Genomic DNA, 14,927 nt, shown 5'->3' on the forward strand with positions numbered 1-14,927 from the left:
AGAACTAAAAGTGTTGCTTAGAGCCAGTAACCTTGAAAAAGGGAACTGTGACAGCGATGGGCCCCACTCCACAGACTCACATCATCTTAGTATCAGAATGGCCCTTCCAGAATGTTTAGTCTAGTGCCTCCACTATTATTTTAATGTGGAAACTGAGGTCCAGAGTTTCAGAACAAAATGAGGGGCAGAGCAAGTGCTGCACTACCTCCTTACTTTAATGCCTTCTAGAGAGAAAGAGGGCTGATGTTGCTAAAAGGAGCCTGAACTGGGAATCAGGAGACTGGGGCCAGTCACTACAAAACAAAGGGCCCAGACAGAGTGGGCTGTACCCACAGACACTGATGGATTCCCCCTACCAGAGTTCCAGCTCTCTGCCCCTTCTAGTTCATGCTACCAGCGTATCTTGTCTAGACGTCTGCAGTACTTCCTAATTCAGTTCCCTGCTCACCCTCCCCACCACTCCCACCCCTTCGAAACAGCCAAAGAGCAGGACTGAGGCAAATCTGACTGCATCAGGTCCCCCCATGGGGCAGGGAGGTCTCAGATCTCTCTTTAGCAAGAGCCTCATTCTAGGAAGACAATGTAAAATGCACAGCTCTGGGCTGTTTATTTTTAAAGATACTATATCCATTTTTACTGGAACAAGTATAAAGAACTTAAAAAACCCATAGCTATCCTGTCACAATAAATCACACAGAGTAAATTGAAAATCCTATACAGCTTTCCCTGAATACATTGTGCTCACTTTGTCAGAGAGGCAGATGAAACGTGGCATATATTGATCTAGATGTCTCTGTAAAACTATAATATTTATATCAAATACATATGCTAGAATCTCTTCTGTCTTTCTGCTGAGACTTCTAATCATGCTCTTTCCACCCACCCCCCTTCCGCCCGGCCACCACTGGTAGCCACCAGCTTGATGGGAATGAATTTTAAGAAGGACTTGTCAAGGCAATTCAGCAGCATTTTATCATGCAGAAAGCAGGGTACAGGTGGTGAGAGGCCCTACAACTCAAATCACACAGTGGTCAGTACTCTATGTTGTCCCTCCAAGGTTGAATTGGAACCATTCAGTGTCCACACAACTATTTCTCCAAGGCGCTCTCATTCAAGCTGAGGTTTTGGCAGATTCTGGCCTTGATGTTCCATTGTCACCTGTGGTGCTTTCTCTGGCTGTTTTTTTACACAGCCTGACCTGGTTTGGGTTGTGTCCTTCAGGGTGACGGTTACCGAGGCTTTCCCCTGAGGTGCAGGACCCCACTGTCCGAAAGGAAGAAAGCTTATCCACCTCCCGCCTTCCCACTTCCTCCTGTATGGAGAGCCTGTTCCACAGGAACAGACTTCCACGTACGGGAGTTCACCTTTGGCCAACAAACGCTAGCCCCAGGCTGTGTGGCTCCCACCCTTCCACCCTACCTTGAGACCTGGCTCAGGAACCCCAAAGCTTGCTGGGCTTTCTGGAACTATCTACTGACCAAGAGGCTGGTTGGTAAAGTGTGCTTGTCTTGGCCACCCTCTGCCACCACAAGTGTAGAAGAAACCTAACGGTTAATCTCGAGCCTGTCAGATCACTGGCTGCTTCTGCCACCTCAGATCTACTAACCAGGTTCTGCTAACTTGTACAAGAATAGTCCACGTAAGGAGGACAAAAATAAAAACAAAACAACTGGGAATGTGTCTCGAGGCCACAATGTCAAACCCTGCCTGTAGCCATTTCCCGTTAACACAAATGGAAAAAAACAAAACCAGCAAACGAAAAGCCCAAGGAGGTTTAGAGATAAGAAAATCTCCTACCCAGGGCCACAGCTAGTACTTTGCTAATTACAAAGAGAGGAAATGCCTTCTCCCTCCTAGTGAGGAAGAGAATAAAGTAATCATCTCATCCAGCTGTCAATAGAGCTATTGTGGAAGAGACAGGCTGTTTTGCTGTTTCCCTAAACAGGGGCAGAAGGCTGAGCAAATAGTTCCCAACAGTGCAGCAAAGGCACCTCTGTAAAACAGAGCCCCAAGGTCATGGGACGGACTCCTGGTAGCTCCCTCAGTGAATAGGGAGATATCCTGACCAGACCATAACTTTCTGCACAAAGCATGTGCCTCTTCCCATATGCAGATGGTCAGGACCTAACCCACACCAGAGGAGTCTGCATCTATGCCTCCCACATCCGACATCACGATTAGATCTCCACAATCAGACCACACATAAGGGATGACCACACCTCTTTCGTAGCTTATTGCTACAAAGGAGCTTCGGTCTAAGTCTTAAAAATAAATTCTGAGGGGCACCTGGGTGGCGCAGCTGGTTAAGCATCTAACTCTTGGTTTCAACTCAGGTTGTGATCTCGGGGTCATGAGATTGAGCCCCACATCAGGCTTCAGGGCTCAGCACAGAGTCTACGTGAGACTCTCTCCCTCTACTGCTCACCCCAAGTCTCTCAATCTCTCGCTCTAAAATAAATAAATTTTTAAAAATAAATCAATAAATTCTGACAACCGCAATGTAGGAGGCACTGGTTATACTGACCTGTCCAGCAGGTACCCTCTCTTCTGTCAGTGGTACCTCATTTTTAATTTGGGGAACCAGTCCTCTCTAATCAGATACAGGCTTGGGACCTTGAATCAAGGTGCCTTGCCTGAGCTAGGCCAATCAATGCTTCTCAGTCTTGCACGGACTGACCTAAGTCCCAGTGGGATCCCTCCTGCCTGAAAAACCCTGTCATGACTGTCCCTGAATTTCTGCTTGCCTGGCTCAAACATGTCCTTTCCGAAATCTTTGCTCATCAGCTTTCCTCTGAATACCTCTGTAAGGTATTCTAACCTTCTAAGAAAATGCCTTTTTTGCTTAAGTGAGCAAGAATCCATTTCTGTTACCTATAACCAACGAGCCCCCCACTGGAAGAGCCACTTTTCACAAGGACTCAGTAGGCTGGTGGTGTTTGGTTTCTTTCTCTCTCCTCTTTTCCTTCTTGGAAGAGGACTTATTCAGCCATCTGAAGTGGGCAATTCCATACCTGCCCGGCTCTCACAAATAACACAGTGTCTCTCCCCAACACCCTTGCCCTTCCATGTTTTATTCATCCCATGACTGCAGGCTTGGTGGCCTCTGGCCATTTTCAGGTAAGTCGGTCTTGCTTTGACCTGATTCTTCCAATCCTAGATGGTGCTCTGCTCTTACAGAGAAATCAGGGCGCTGAACAGCGCTCTCTTCTTATAGATCAAAGTAGATTTGCCTGTCTCCACTGGGTGGCGCTGCTTCTGAACACAAGGGACCCTGACAAGACAAGACTAGGGCAAAGGTGAACCACACCCTTCGGGGATAAAGGTAGAATAGAGGGAAAACAAGTTCGAGCAAAGAAATGGTTCGTTCTTTGGCCCTTGTGGAGGGGAGGTATGTTAGCTTTGATGTAAAACGCCAACCCCACTTCCCTGCCAACATCCCTGGTAAATCATGCACCATGGCCCTAGAGCAATCTTGTTGGGACTACTTTCCCATAAAGACAATCAAGTTGACACATTGTGGCCCTGTTCCCCAGTCGTACTCAAGGGTGTGGCCCCAGTCAGCCCACATCGCTAGCTACCCAGTCCACCCTGAGTAGACCCAGCATTCTAGCTGGCCTCCAGCATCTGTTATACACATAAGAATTGGGAGGAGTCCACAGGTTCCAGGGCTCACTGAGGCATAACACACCACCAGGGGTCGCTGTAGAGGATGAAAAAGAGGGGGTTTGGGGGAGCATCAGCAACTTCCCCACCCTCTCAAGTCACTCTGCATCTATACTGGACTGGGTCCACCATTAGATCTACAGGTTTTGGGGGGCACAAGTGCCCCTGCTATCTTTGCCCCAAACTAAGGTAATGGGTACGTTTTAACAATATGAATTATCAACTGCTGTTAGAAGCACTCCCTCTAAAATGTCTGCAGCCTTCATGATTTCACTGAAGAAGATTCCTGCCAAAAAAGCATTTCACTGGAATGATGCTCCTACATCATCAAGCTACTGTTTAGAAGCTTGGATGGTTCCGATGGGTCAAAGTCTCAGGTAAGCTCCAGGAAGGCATAATCATGTGTTCTTGCACATCCTTTAACCACAGCACTTAGCACAGTGACTAGGGCACAGCAGGGACTCGCATACTTGTAAGCTGAGCAAACATGCTGGGATGGGAACTTTCCTAAATCTGTTCTACAGCCCAGCTGGCATTTGCCTTTGAGGTCTGTAGTTAAGGTCACAAAACCTCTCTCAGAGATGGTCATGAACCTGTCTCTGAATGTCCTCCCTGTCCCCTAATTAAGAAGGCACACAGAGGGGAGATAAGATTGCCTTTACTGAAAATCGGTACCCATATCTGGAGCCGTCCCCATGGTTCTGGAGTGGGAGCAGGTCATTGTTTCGCAACACTCACACTAGATGTGGGAGTTTGAACCCTGAGAGACACAGAATCAGGTTTCCATAAGCCTCACACTGCAACAGCCTCTAAATTTCTTTTAATAGAAAGAGACAATGGGCTTGGACAGTTGAAAGTTTCCTGGTGCATGACGGCAGCATCAGTGGGACAAACCCCAAGTCTACTAGGAACCACGGTGCACAGCTCTGGAAAGACTTCTATCACAATGCACGACATAGCAGGAAGGCAGAAAACGCAGTGCAACGCGCTCTCGCATGGTGGTGTTTCTTCTCTAGATTTGGAACCTACCCAGAGAGGATTCACCCAATCAAACGTGAGATTGAGCAGAAAGACTCTTCAGGGATTATAATTAGCAAAGTCATATTTGGAATTCTTTTTTTTTTTTTTTTATAGAAGAAAGACTATCTAAGAGCAAAAGTCTAGGTTTGAATATGACTTTTTATTTTTTCTAGGTACACAGTTCATCTCCCACCTACATTTCTATTCTTGTTTTCAGAACAATAGCTGGAACATTTTGATAAGTGTGTGGAAGGGAAGAGAGACAGCAGGAAAGTGGAGGAGGGGAGGGGGACAAGCCCTCATTCCATTAGTATTATCAGGAAATTGATTTAATATGCATCCCGGTCTCTTTAAATAGAGCTTCAAGTTTGAAAGGGACTAAAGATGTGGCTTGCAAGAATCCAAAGCAGATGCAAAGAGAGAAGCACCCACCTCCACACCCACCAAGACCCCTCGCATCAGAAGGGAATACCTAGCATATTACATTATACGACACAGCGTCTAATGACACTTGCTTTGGGTATCTGCCCCCTCGGTTCTGAATTTCAGAAGTAGTCAAGGGGTCATTTTCCCAAAGTATTAGGGCAATCTCAATTCTTTTTTCCTCCCCCAGAAGTTTAATGCTAATCAAAGCAGAATGTCTAATCAGTCCAAGATGGTCTGTCAAGTTGAATTATCTGTTTGTCTTGGTATTTACTGTATCTGTCTGTCTACAGTTCTTCGTATCTTTGTGAAGATCAGTTATTGGGGCCTGTGTTTCCTTCTGACTAGAATGGCTACCAGATGATCCTTCCTGGTGATATGTTGATGATTTGCTAATTTATGGCTTTTAAAATCGAGGAATCTGAAAACATTGCTGGGAGTTCAGCCTGCGCATCACGTGGGCCGCGCAAGGAGAGGGCTGAACGGCTTGCTTGTCAAGGGATAGAAGTTTGTGTGAAAAGCAAAGCCTCGGTGACATTTCAACCAGATTGATGTCTGTGATCTAGAAATCATGAATGGCATCCTATAGGAAACACCCCCCAAAGGAGTAGACCCCCACGGACCACATCAAGCTGTGCAGAAGGGAGAGGGAGTACTGCCCGCGCTGTGTGTAGAGGGGAAAAGAAAGGAAAGGCGTATGGTACCAGGCCCAAGGCAACACCACACGAATTAACCCCACATCCTATTCCCAAGTGCTAGAGTCAGCCCTTATCAGAAAGAGTCCAGATGGAAATGTTATCGTAGGAACACGGCCACCTCTGGGAACCAAGAGGGCAAACTTATGTAAGCTCTGAGTTTGAACTCCCCAACCACTTTGGTGGCCAAATAATGTATAGCTCAAGAGGGCTGTGGCATATTTGGAAATCTCTATGGGTGTGACTACATTTATCCCCAGTGCTTGTGTGTAGCGAGCACACAATAATTACATGTGGGATGATGGTGATGAAGGCAGGACTCACGCTAGCTCTCCTGGGGAGGGTGTCGACTCCAGGGTAGATTAAGTGAGTCTTTGTAAAGAAACACCGTTGACCTTTGAACAAACAGGGGCACCGACCCTCGTGTGGTCAAAAATCTACATGTAACTTTTGACTCCCTCCAGAACTCAACTATTAAGAGCCTACTACTGACCCAGAAGCCTTACCAAGAACATAGTCACCTGACACCAATTTCGTAGGTGACATTTATTACAGACTGTGTTCTTATAATAAAGTAAGGTAGAGAAAAGAAAATGTTACTAAGAAAATCCCAAAAAAGAGAAAACACATTTACTGTACTGTATTTCTCCCAAACAGTCCACATGTACATGGACCCACGCCCCTGAAGCCCGTGTTGTTCAAGGATCCACTGCAATGTCTGTCCTGGCACAGTAGCTCCTCTAAGGTGCCAAACCTTTAAAAAACAATAAGCGGTCTCGAACCACAACGGGCAAAGCTGGAGTGTGGTTGAGAGAATGGAGTGGGACTTCAAGACAGCCAGGCAGGAGGGAATAGAAAGTGGTCTCAGAAAGGAACAAAAGACACACACAGAGAGAAGAGGAGGCAATTTCTGATGTGAGAAGAGGCACAGAATTAAATAAGAACCCAATAATAAGGAACCAGGGAAGACTGCCCTCTCTCAGTTAGTCAGTGAGGATGACTATATAGGCAAAGCAGAGCCTGAGAGGAAAATAGGATTTTAAGACTTAGTCCCGTGAAGGTAGAACCAAAGATGGATGGTTGTAAGAGGGGTTCATGTAATATGAATTTTAAAACTAGGGTGTTGGCTCTCCTCGGCTTAGGAGAACCAGAAGCGGGGGTCAGCAGCCAGGGAACAGGCTCTACCCGGCCCTCCTTTGAAATGGCACCTCCCAGGAATTCTTCAGGGTAACTCATCCCTGTTTGTCTCTACAGCAGAATTTTAGTCTTTTTTGTTTTCATTGTTTGCCACAGGCATTAAAATTTGTACTTGGTGGTTTTGTCATTTATAGCCTGGCACACTGCCTGTGACCTCCTGGTGACCGCAATGACCCTGAGGACAGGTCCACGGGTAGCTTGCTCCCTGCTGAACCCCTTGCACCCAACACAACCCACACTGTGCCGGGCACGAGGGTACACGGCGAACCTCCACAGACTGAAAAGGATCCGGTAGCCATGATGACAGGAACAGAGAGGGAGGCAGGAAACGAACTGTGCTCCAGTATTTCTTAGGTCATGAAATTCTTGTTAAATTACTGAATACTTTTTAAAATATGACCACTACATTAAAGAACATAATAAAGTATCTGTTTTCATTTTTAAGTAGAAAAGCATGATAAATTCTGCCAACCTCTATGGCGTTAGGGCTCCCACCTACAATCCAGAGATGACAACTCACATTGAAGGCAGAGTCTGCCCTAACTCCCTCCTGAAGGACAGAGGTACCACTCCCACCCAAGGCTCTGAAACAAGCCCAGAAAGTGTACCTAACACAGGACTTTCCAGGAGGGGCTCCTGCTACTCTAAGTCTCACTGACAGTGAAGAGACCACCCCCAGATCAGCCACAGAACCTAGCAGAACAGGTGGATATGTCTGCCAGGACTGGGAACATTCTTCTCAAGATGCCACTCAGATAGGTTCTGCCGGCGGGGTGGGGCGGTGGGAGTGTCCACACCTGGCAGATCACTACAGTCCGCCATGGCTGGTAACCTAGGAAATGAACTCCCCAGAAAGGTGCTGAAAATGTTGAGACCCACAAATAAGGCACAAATCTCATTTTGGTCAATGATCCCTCCTTCCATCCTTGAGAGCCCCTCATCGTTACAAATGTACAAGAGATAAATACATTTCTAGTCTCACCAAATGGGAAAAATCAAGGAAGAAATGGTTTTGTCCCCTCTCCACCTTTGGTCCTTGACCCTGGGGGTGGGGGGCAAGACCTTTAGAAGCAATAGGCGAGCATAAGGAAGAGAGAGGCCCATAGTGATACTCGGGCATTTCTCTTCTTCTCCATCATGTGCACAGTGTTGTGCACCCCCTGCAATGGGCAGGGGTGGAAGAAAACATACAACCACAGGACCATGGGGTTTAGAACAAAAAGACGTGTCAAGAGATGATCGCTAGAGGCAACACAACCCCATGAAGCAGACTGCCCCTGGGTTCAAATCCCAAATCTATCCTTTATTTGCTGTGTAATATCAGGCAAGTCTCATAATCTCTCTGTTCCTTAATTTCCTCACCCACTGCAAAGGGAGATGGTAATGCTTTCTTTATGTGGTTGCTATGAGGATTAAGAAATATGCAAGTTTGTAGGTATCACTACGGTCCAAGAAGGCAGTCTCAAGTCTTTGGGTCATAGTGATTCCCTTTTCATCAGCAAGTATGTGGCATTCCTCTGTCTACATAAAGAAAAGTTCTGAGGGAAGCCATAGCATTTAAGTTCCACGGACAGCTTTCCTATATTGGAACTAAAGCCATATTGGTCTGTGACAATTGCTCCCCCAACCAGAAGGGGGGCCCAGACTCTCCATGAGCCAGGAGACCCTTCCTTCAAGTAGACCTCATTCGCTTTCCTGGCCCCCTTTTGCCTTCATCTTGTCCTCTATTATTCATTTTCCTCTCTCTGTATCTTCTCAGCCTTTGGCTACCAGAAACCAGTAGAATAATCCAAACACATCTCTTTCTCCCTTCTCCCAAACACCTGACCAAGGACTGCCTCAGTTTGGGGCCCCAGAAGCCCATCATGGGAAACACAAGGTCTGGATGGCTCCCCAGCTGGGCCACCTTTCACATCAGATGGATTCCTCTCTGTGGATGATTATTTTCCATGGCCCTTGGCCATATGACCTCGGATCATGATCTTGTCAGTTCTCATAAACTAAGCAGGAGTGGCTGAGTCACATACACAGAGGAAATCTCTGGGGGAAATGGCAAGGGGCTATGGGAGGAAGAAGAACAAACCGGGATCCCAAAGGCCATGGGAGCCTCACCCCCCTGCTCGCCCACCTCTGAGCAGCTTTGATTTTACATGGAGGAAAAGAGAAGGAGCAATGTGCCCCCTGGGGGATGCAGGCTGGACTGTAGGCGGTCTACCCTTCTGAATAAAATCTGGGGTCTCAGCCCAAGAGGCCATTTGTCCCCAAGACCTCCAGCCCACAGAGACTGTAGGCATAGGCCACACATGGGACCCCTGATTACTGACACCCAATTCCTATTCTTAGGAGCCCCGATACATCGTAATAAGATAAAGTAGAGAACAGTGGATGCTCACATGTGCACATGTCCCCACATCTACCACTGGCTCTAGAGGTCCTGTGGGAGGTCAAGCGAGGAACATCGATACGAGTGTTGGGAAAAGCCACTCGGGCCCTTGATCCCATGTTGATGGTGAAGATGTCTGGGGATGTGATGTGGACTGTTTACGTTACGCCCAACACATAGAGGAAAACTGAAAATGAGGCGCCAACAAAAATCTCCATGTTCTCCGATATCCTGAAATTGGGTGTTGCACAAACAAAACCTTAAACTTCTCTGCCTAATTTTTTGTGTTTTTGGTTTTCTGGTTTGGGGTTTTTTTTTTTTCCCCTCTAAATCATCTTTAGATTTCAAAGTTGTACATGTCTGTAGCTTTGGGTCACACGTTCCCTTAAATTCTTTGACAAGTTAATTGTCAGCGCATCGTTGGAGAGGTCCTTCCTACGTAAAATACGCACACGCAATCCCCTCTATTGTGTATATGTTTTAATTACATTCTGGGCATTCACTTGATGAAACCCTGGGGAGAAGAGTATACGTACGTGCGTCCATAAGTCTAGTGTGTAGATTTTTGCATACACAGAAACATGGGGCAAAGCATGCTATTTTAAGAGTCTGAACTCTATCTTTCAACAAAGTTTAGCTGCTTTCCTTTTGCAAATGCATTTAATTTTATCTGGAAACTTTCTGACGTTAGAAATAGAACAACTGTAGTTTCTCATTATGTTTGCTGCCAGAGTCCATGCTTGCTTGCTCAACTAAAGACCTTATATTGCTAATTACTACCACATGCCCATATCCCAAGCGAAAGAAAACTTATTGATTCTGACAGCCCATTCTCTCAACACTGAATTCCAAATGAAAACTCAAATTTTGGCCAAACATAACATTTCATCAATCTTGTTCTACTGACTGAAAAACAACATCAAACAAAGGGTGCTAATGGCCCTTTATTACTGTTCCTTTCCCAAGCTTATATTTTCTGATGAAAGATCTAAGTGACCAAAGGGCTTCTTTAAACTACTTAGTAATTAGCTTTTGAACCAGGAAACAATGCGTAAAGTAAAATGAACGGTCCCGGTCCCGGCGTTGATGACAGGACCTACTCTCTGTCCTCGGGGTCGGGGGACATCGGAGACCCAAAGAGAACATTAAAAGCAAAGTGTGTATTTTCATAAAGGGAGAAGAGAGAAAGCGAAAGAGAAAAAAAAAAAAAAAAAAAACAAAACAGGCTAAAAGGCCATGATAAAAGATGACGGAGACAGACAGAACAAAAGCCACGGGAAGTCTGTGATCTGAAGTCATCAGCCCTCGAGGGTTTGAGTGGAAGTGCCAAGGCGAGAAAGATGACCGGATCGGACCAGGGGCGGGTGAGAGGCCGCTGCTCTGAGGCCCCCTCTGGGGCACCCACCGACAAAAGCCACCAGTCACCCAGCCCACCCACACTGGACCAGGAAAACTAGTTAGAGAAAAACATTGTACCCGGAGTGAGAATCAAGATATATGGTCCATGTACACATCGGGGCAACTGACTTTATGGGTTTCTTCGGGGGCTGTGATAAGGAAATGCTGGCTTAGAGCTAGTGGGGTGGGAGGCCATACAGAGAGCCCAGTTCCTCAGAACGCCTTCTGCTTTATGGCGACCTGCTCACACCTTAGAGGCGAAATGGGCAGAGGAGCTGTTTTCCTCTTGGCAATGGAATAAATGACCAATGGGAATCTCTGGACTTTTCTGGCCTTTTGGATCCAACCAATGGCCCCAAAATCAGAACAGCTTGGTTCTCATCTCATCCAGGGCTGTTAAGGTAATAGGAAGAGGAGGGCTCCATTAGAGGGAAGGTGGAGGAATGTGCTGCCGGCACGGAAGAGACGCCAACTGGCCTCCTCTCGCCCACTGTCCTTTGTTCCTTTGAAAGGGAACTGGTGTCCTGTGGGCAGTTCAAGAAAATGAGTTTTGGGTTGTTTTTTTGTTTTTGTTTTTGTTTTGTTTTTTTTTTTGTTTTTTTTTTCCCCACCTCCTCATTTTCTGTACAAAGGACTAGACCCCTGAGCTCAGGAGGCTCTGGGATCACCCACAAGAGATGAGATCTGCTCCCTCCAACAGGACGGGAGGAGGTGAGGAGGAAGGGCGGTACTATGGTTTTATTTTCTCTTAAAAAACAAAACAAAAAGAGTTCATCTGAAAACGTGTCCGAGGGGGGAGACCCAGTTCTGCAATCAGAGCTTGTAGGACTGAAAAAACTGTAAGGTCTGTGTGATAAGAATCCTCCCATTTTGATCTGGATGGTAGGTACTGTGCGTGCACGCAGGGACACATCCCCTCGAGCTGTGCCTTAACCCTCAAGTGTGCCTCTTACTCTGTGGATGTTTGAACAAAAACAAAAACAACAAAGCTGAGGACCCAAGAAAAAGCTTTAAAAAAAAAAAAAAAGTGAAGTAAAGAATGGGTGCCACCAGCCCTGCCTGGCGCTCCGGCCAAGGACAGAGAGGCTGAGGCCCCGCTGTCGATAGAGGAGTCAGGCTTCTGGTTGGTGATGAAGGCTTGCAGTGATTCGGAGATTGGTGGAATGACTGGACCACAAAGTGAGCCAGTCCCCCAGAAGAAAGCGCTGAGGTACAGGAAGCCCAACAAAAGCCTCACTGGGAATAGGACCCGTGCTCCAACATGCCACAGATAGAATGTGTCTTGCCCTGAGGAATCTCAACAACATAACTGTCCCTCTGAGGATAAGCTCGGGGCCTCCTGGCTGCAGAGAATCGTTTTCCTGGCTGCTACAATGCCTTGACGGTAGGCCAGGCGACCTTGACCCTGCCCTCCCTAAGGCCTCCCTGCTGGAGGACAATCCCATGTTACTGCAGCACTAAAATCAAAAACAAACAAACAAAACCCCAAGGATGGCATCACATTTGTCTGGGGAACCAGAATGTAGTCCCTGAGGCTGTTGATGGGAAGAATGAATGAGCTCGGCTTCCTGGGGAGGGGTTAGAACAGAAAATACAGGCCCCGTCATCTAGGAACCCTTTCCAGGAGAAATGCAGTATGTGTCTCGGATCGATGGGTAGGGAAGAGAGCCATGAACGGGCACACGTCTGGGTAGGTGGTCCACGGGGGAAAGCTTCCTGGGGTAATTCTGACATCACAGCCCACACAGAATATGGCCCTTCCCTCACAGAAGCCTCTGAGGGAGGGGAGGAGAGAGCAGGATTCCTGTGTCACTGCCAGAGGGGCTCTGGAAAGTCACTCAACCCCATCTCTTCTGATGCAACTGACTTACTTTCTGCCTCCATGTTTGTTAAAAGTCCCGCCGAATTTATTCCGATTCAGGATGAGAGCAGCAATTTCGGGCACGTAGCGGGCAAACATTGCCTACATGCATGAAACAAAGAAAAAAGAGCCAAAAAAAAAAAAAAAAAAAAAAAAGTGGCATGCAGAGAGGATTCTACCACAGCGGAGGCAGCAAAACCTCTTGGCATACTTACTTTCTTCCACTAACCGCACTATAGGAGCCCCCGTATTTCTTGCGGTTTCCTATTAATTCTATGATTTCAGGGACGTAGCTGGCAAACATGGCCTGAGGAGAAGACAGGAGACAGAAGAGAGACTGAAAAGACAGGCCAAAGAAAGGGGGTGACCTTTTCAGAAGGGGAGGGGGCTCTAAGATCCGGAAACACAAAAGGGTTAGGACTGCAAAGGTATATACTAATAAAGTGGATTATAAAAATAAAGGCACAGAAAGGGCAAGCTCCTGAAAATACACAGGACAAAACAAACATTAGCCAACCTGGACAACTACCAAAAAAAAAAAAAAAAAAAAAAAAATCACAGTCAGGATAAATGCAAGGGAGACAGGAATAAAGAAACTGACATTCAGCGTTTCTTGCTGAAAGGAAGTCAGTACAAGGGGTGCATGCTGGTGAAATCACACACTCACACACACAAACACACAAGGGCAGGAGAAGACATTTCTAGTTAGAATTCACAGGAGAATCAACGCCGTTTTGAGTGACGAAAGACAGTAAACACCAAAAGAAGATTAAAATGATACATACACTTTTTCTGTTTAAAAAAAAAAAAAATCATCCAAAAGTACAAAAGGTAAATTTAGGAAATCACATAGGAGGACAGAATAGCAAGGAGAAACACAAATCTGCCATGTTTTGTCCAACAAACATTGTGCTTGTGGCTGGATCGGTGGGTCTCGTGACCTGCAGGGACCGCCCCGGCGCGGAGGAAATGCTTGCGCCAGTGGACACACGCACATGTACCTTCATATACATTTTGTAAATGTATATGTGCCGTATGCATACAGAACAGAGAGCTGGATATGCATCCTATAAACGCATGTGCGGTGTACACACGTGGAAGCCGTGTGCGAGGGAGGATTCTAATCTCCGCATACGCGGCAAAAATCTCAACTTCAAAATGGGCTACCTTGAAAGACAAAATGCAGCAACCGATGTGTTGCCAGAAATCCCCCTTGAACATTACATCACAACCGACCGTTACGACCTGCAAAGGTCAGAAAAGCAAACAGCGAAACTTTCTGATGTGGTCGGGGGGGGACACCCCACGGGTCGCTGCATCATGGAGCTGGTCGGCTGCTTAGGAAACCGCACTGGGGTCACGCAAGGACATCCCCCTGCAGGAGACCCCTAGGCTTCCCGTCCTCCGCAGGGACCCTACTCTTCAGGGCAGGCCCCAGCCACAGTGTTTGTTGGAAGTTAGGGGAGGATCGTGAAGGGTGTGGGGGAGCTCTTGAAACCGCAAACTATCTAGAGCGTGTCCACAGCGTAGACTGGTCGGGGACAGCAGCTGTCCGCCCTGAGAACCAGCTGCTGAATTACGTTACCAAGGGACAGACACTCTCACTTAATAAGTGAGCATCCCTTTCTTGAAGACCATTGGGTTTCCTCCTGGTGAAAAGGCTGACCCCGACAAGGGGAGGGCGCCTGGGTCTCTGGGAAACGAGTCTAACATACCTAAGAAACACGCAGGAAAGTCACCATTGCGTTTGGGTTTACTTAGCCCGGAGGTAACGCTAAGGTGATCACTTGCTGGTAATGTGGAAACACAGAATCTAAAATACAAAGCTTTAAAGAAACGGATCGTAGAAAATATTAATGACCATAAAAATCGACATCGTAATAAAGAGTTTTTACCAGTCCCCCGAGGATGAAGAAGACCATGAAAAGGCGCCCAAGCGTGGTTTTCGCGTAAACGTCCCCATAGCCAACAGTGGACATGGTGACCATGAGTAAGTAGACACATTCCCAGTACGTGAGAGCCTGGTTGTTCTGGAAATTCTCCCATGGGTCCCCTGAATTCTCCACCTAAAGCAAGGGGACAGGGAAGAGAAAAAATGACATTGTGTGCATAGGATATACCAGGAAACCAAAACCTCTAGGGCCTCAGCACCAGGCGTCTGTGGCCCCGGGTGAGCTCTGCAGCAATGACTTGGAACCTCTGAGCAGGTCATGGAGAAAGTGGGGTGGTAACACACAACTGTCTTCCAGGATGATGGGGCAGAGAAGGGGAAAGAGCAGAGATGACT

At 46.9% G+C, this 14,927-nt stretch overlaps 1 protein-coding gene across 34 annotated transcripts in view; it reads right to left on the reverse strand.

The window, feature by feature from the left end:
• KCNMA1 (potassium calcium-activated channel subfamily M alpha 1) overlaps window positions 1-14,927 on the reverse strand; it is a 724,697-nt gene that overhangs the window by 213,665 nt on the left and 496,105 nt on the right. For all 34 annotated transcript variants that reach the window (XM_032312863.1, XM_032312897.1, XM_032312898.1 and 31 more), the window contains exons 8-9: window positions 14,536-14,706; window positions 12,856-12,947 (exon numbers count right to left, since the gene is read on the reverse strand). In XM_032312863.1, coding sequence (XP_032168754.1) covers window positions 12,856-12,947; window positions 14,536-14,706 — 263 coding nt within the window. The remainder of the gene's footprint in view (window positions 1-12,855; window positions 12,948-14,535; window positions 14,707-14,927) is intronic.

The sequence above is a fragment of the Mustela erminea genome, chromosome 14 (assembly GCF_009829155.1).
Source record: "Mustela erminea isolate mMusErm1 chromosome 14, mMusErm1.Pri, whole genome shotgun sequence".
Taxonomy (NCBI): Eukaryota; Metazoa; Chordata; class Mammalia; order Carnivora; family Mustelidae; genus Mustela; species Mustela erminea.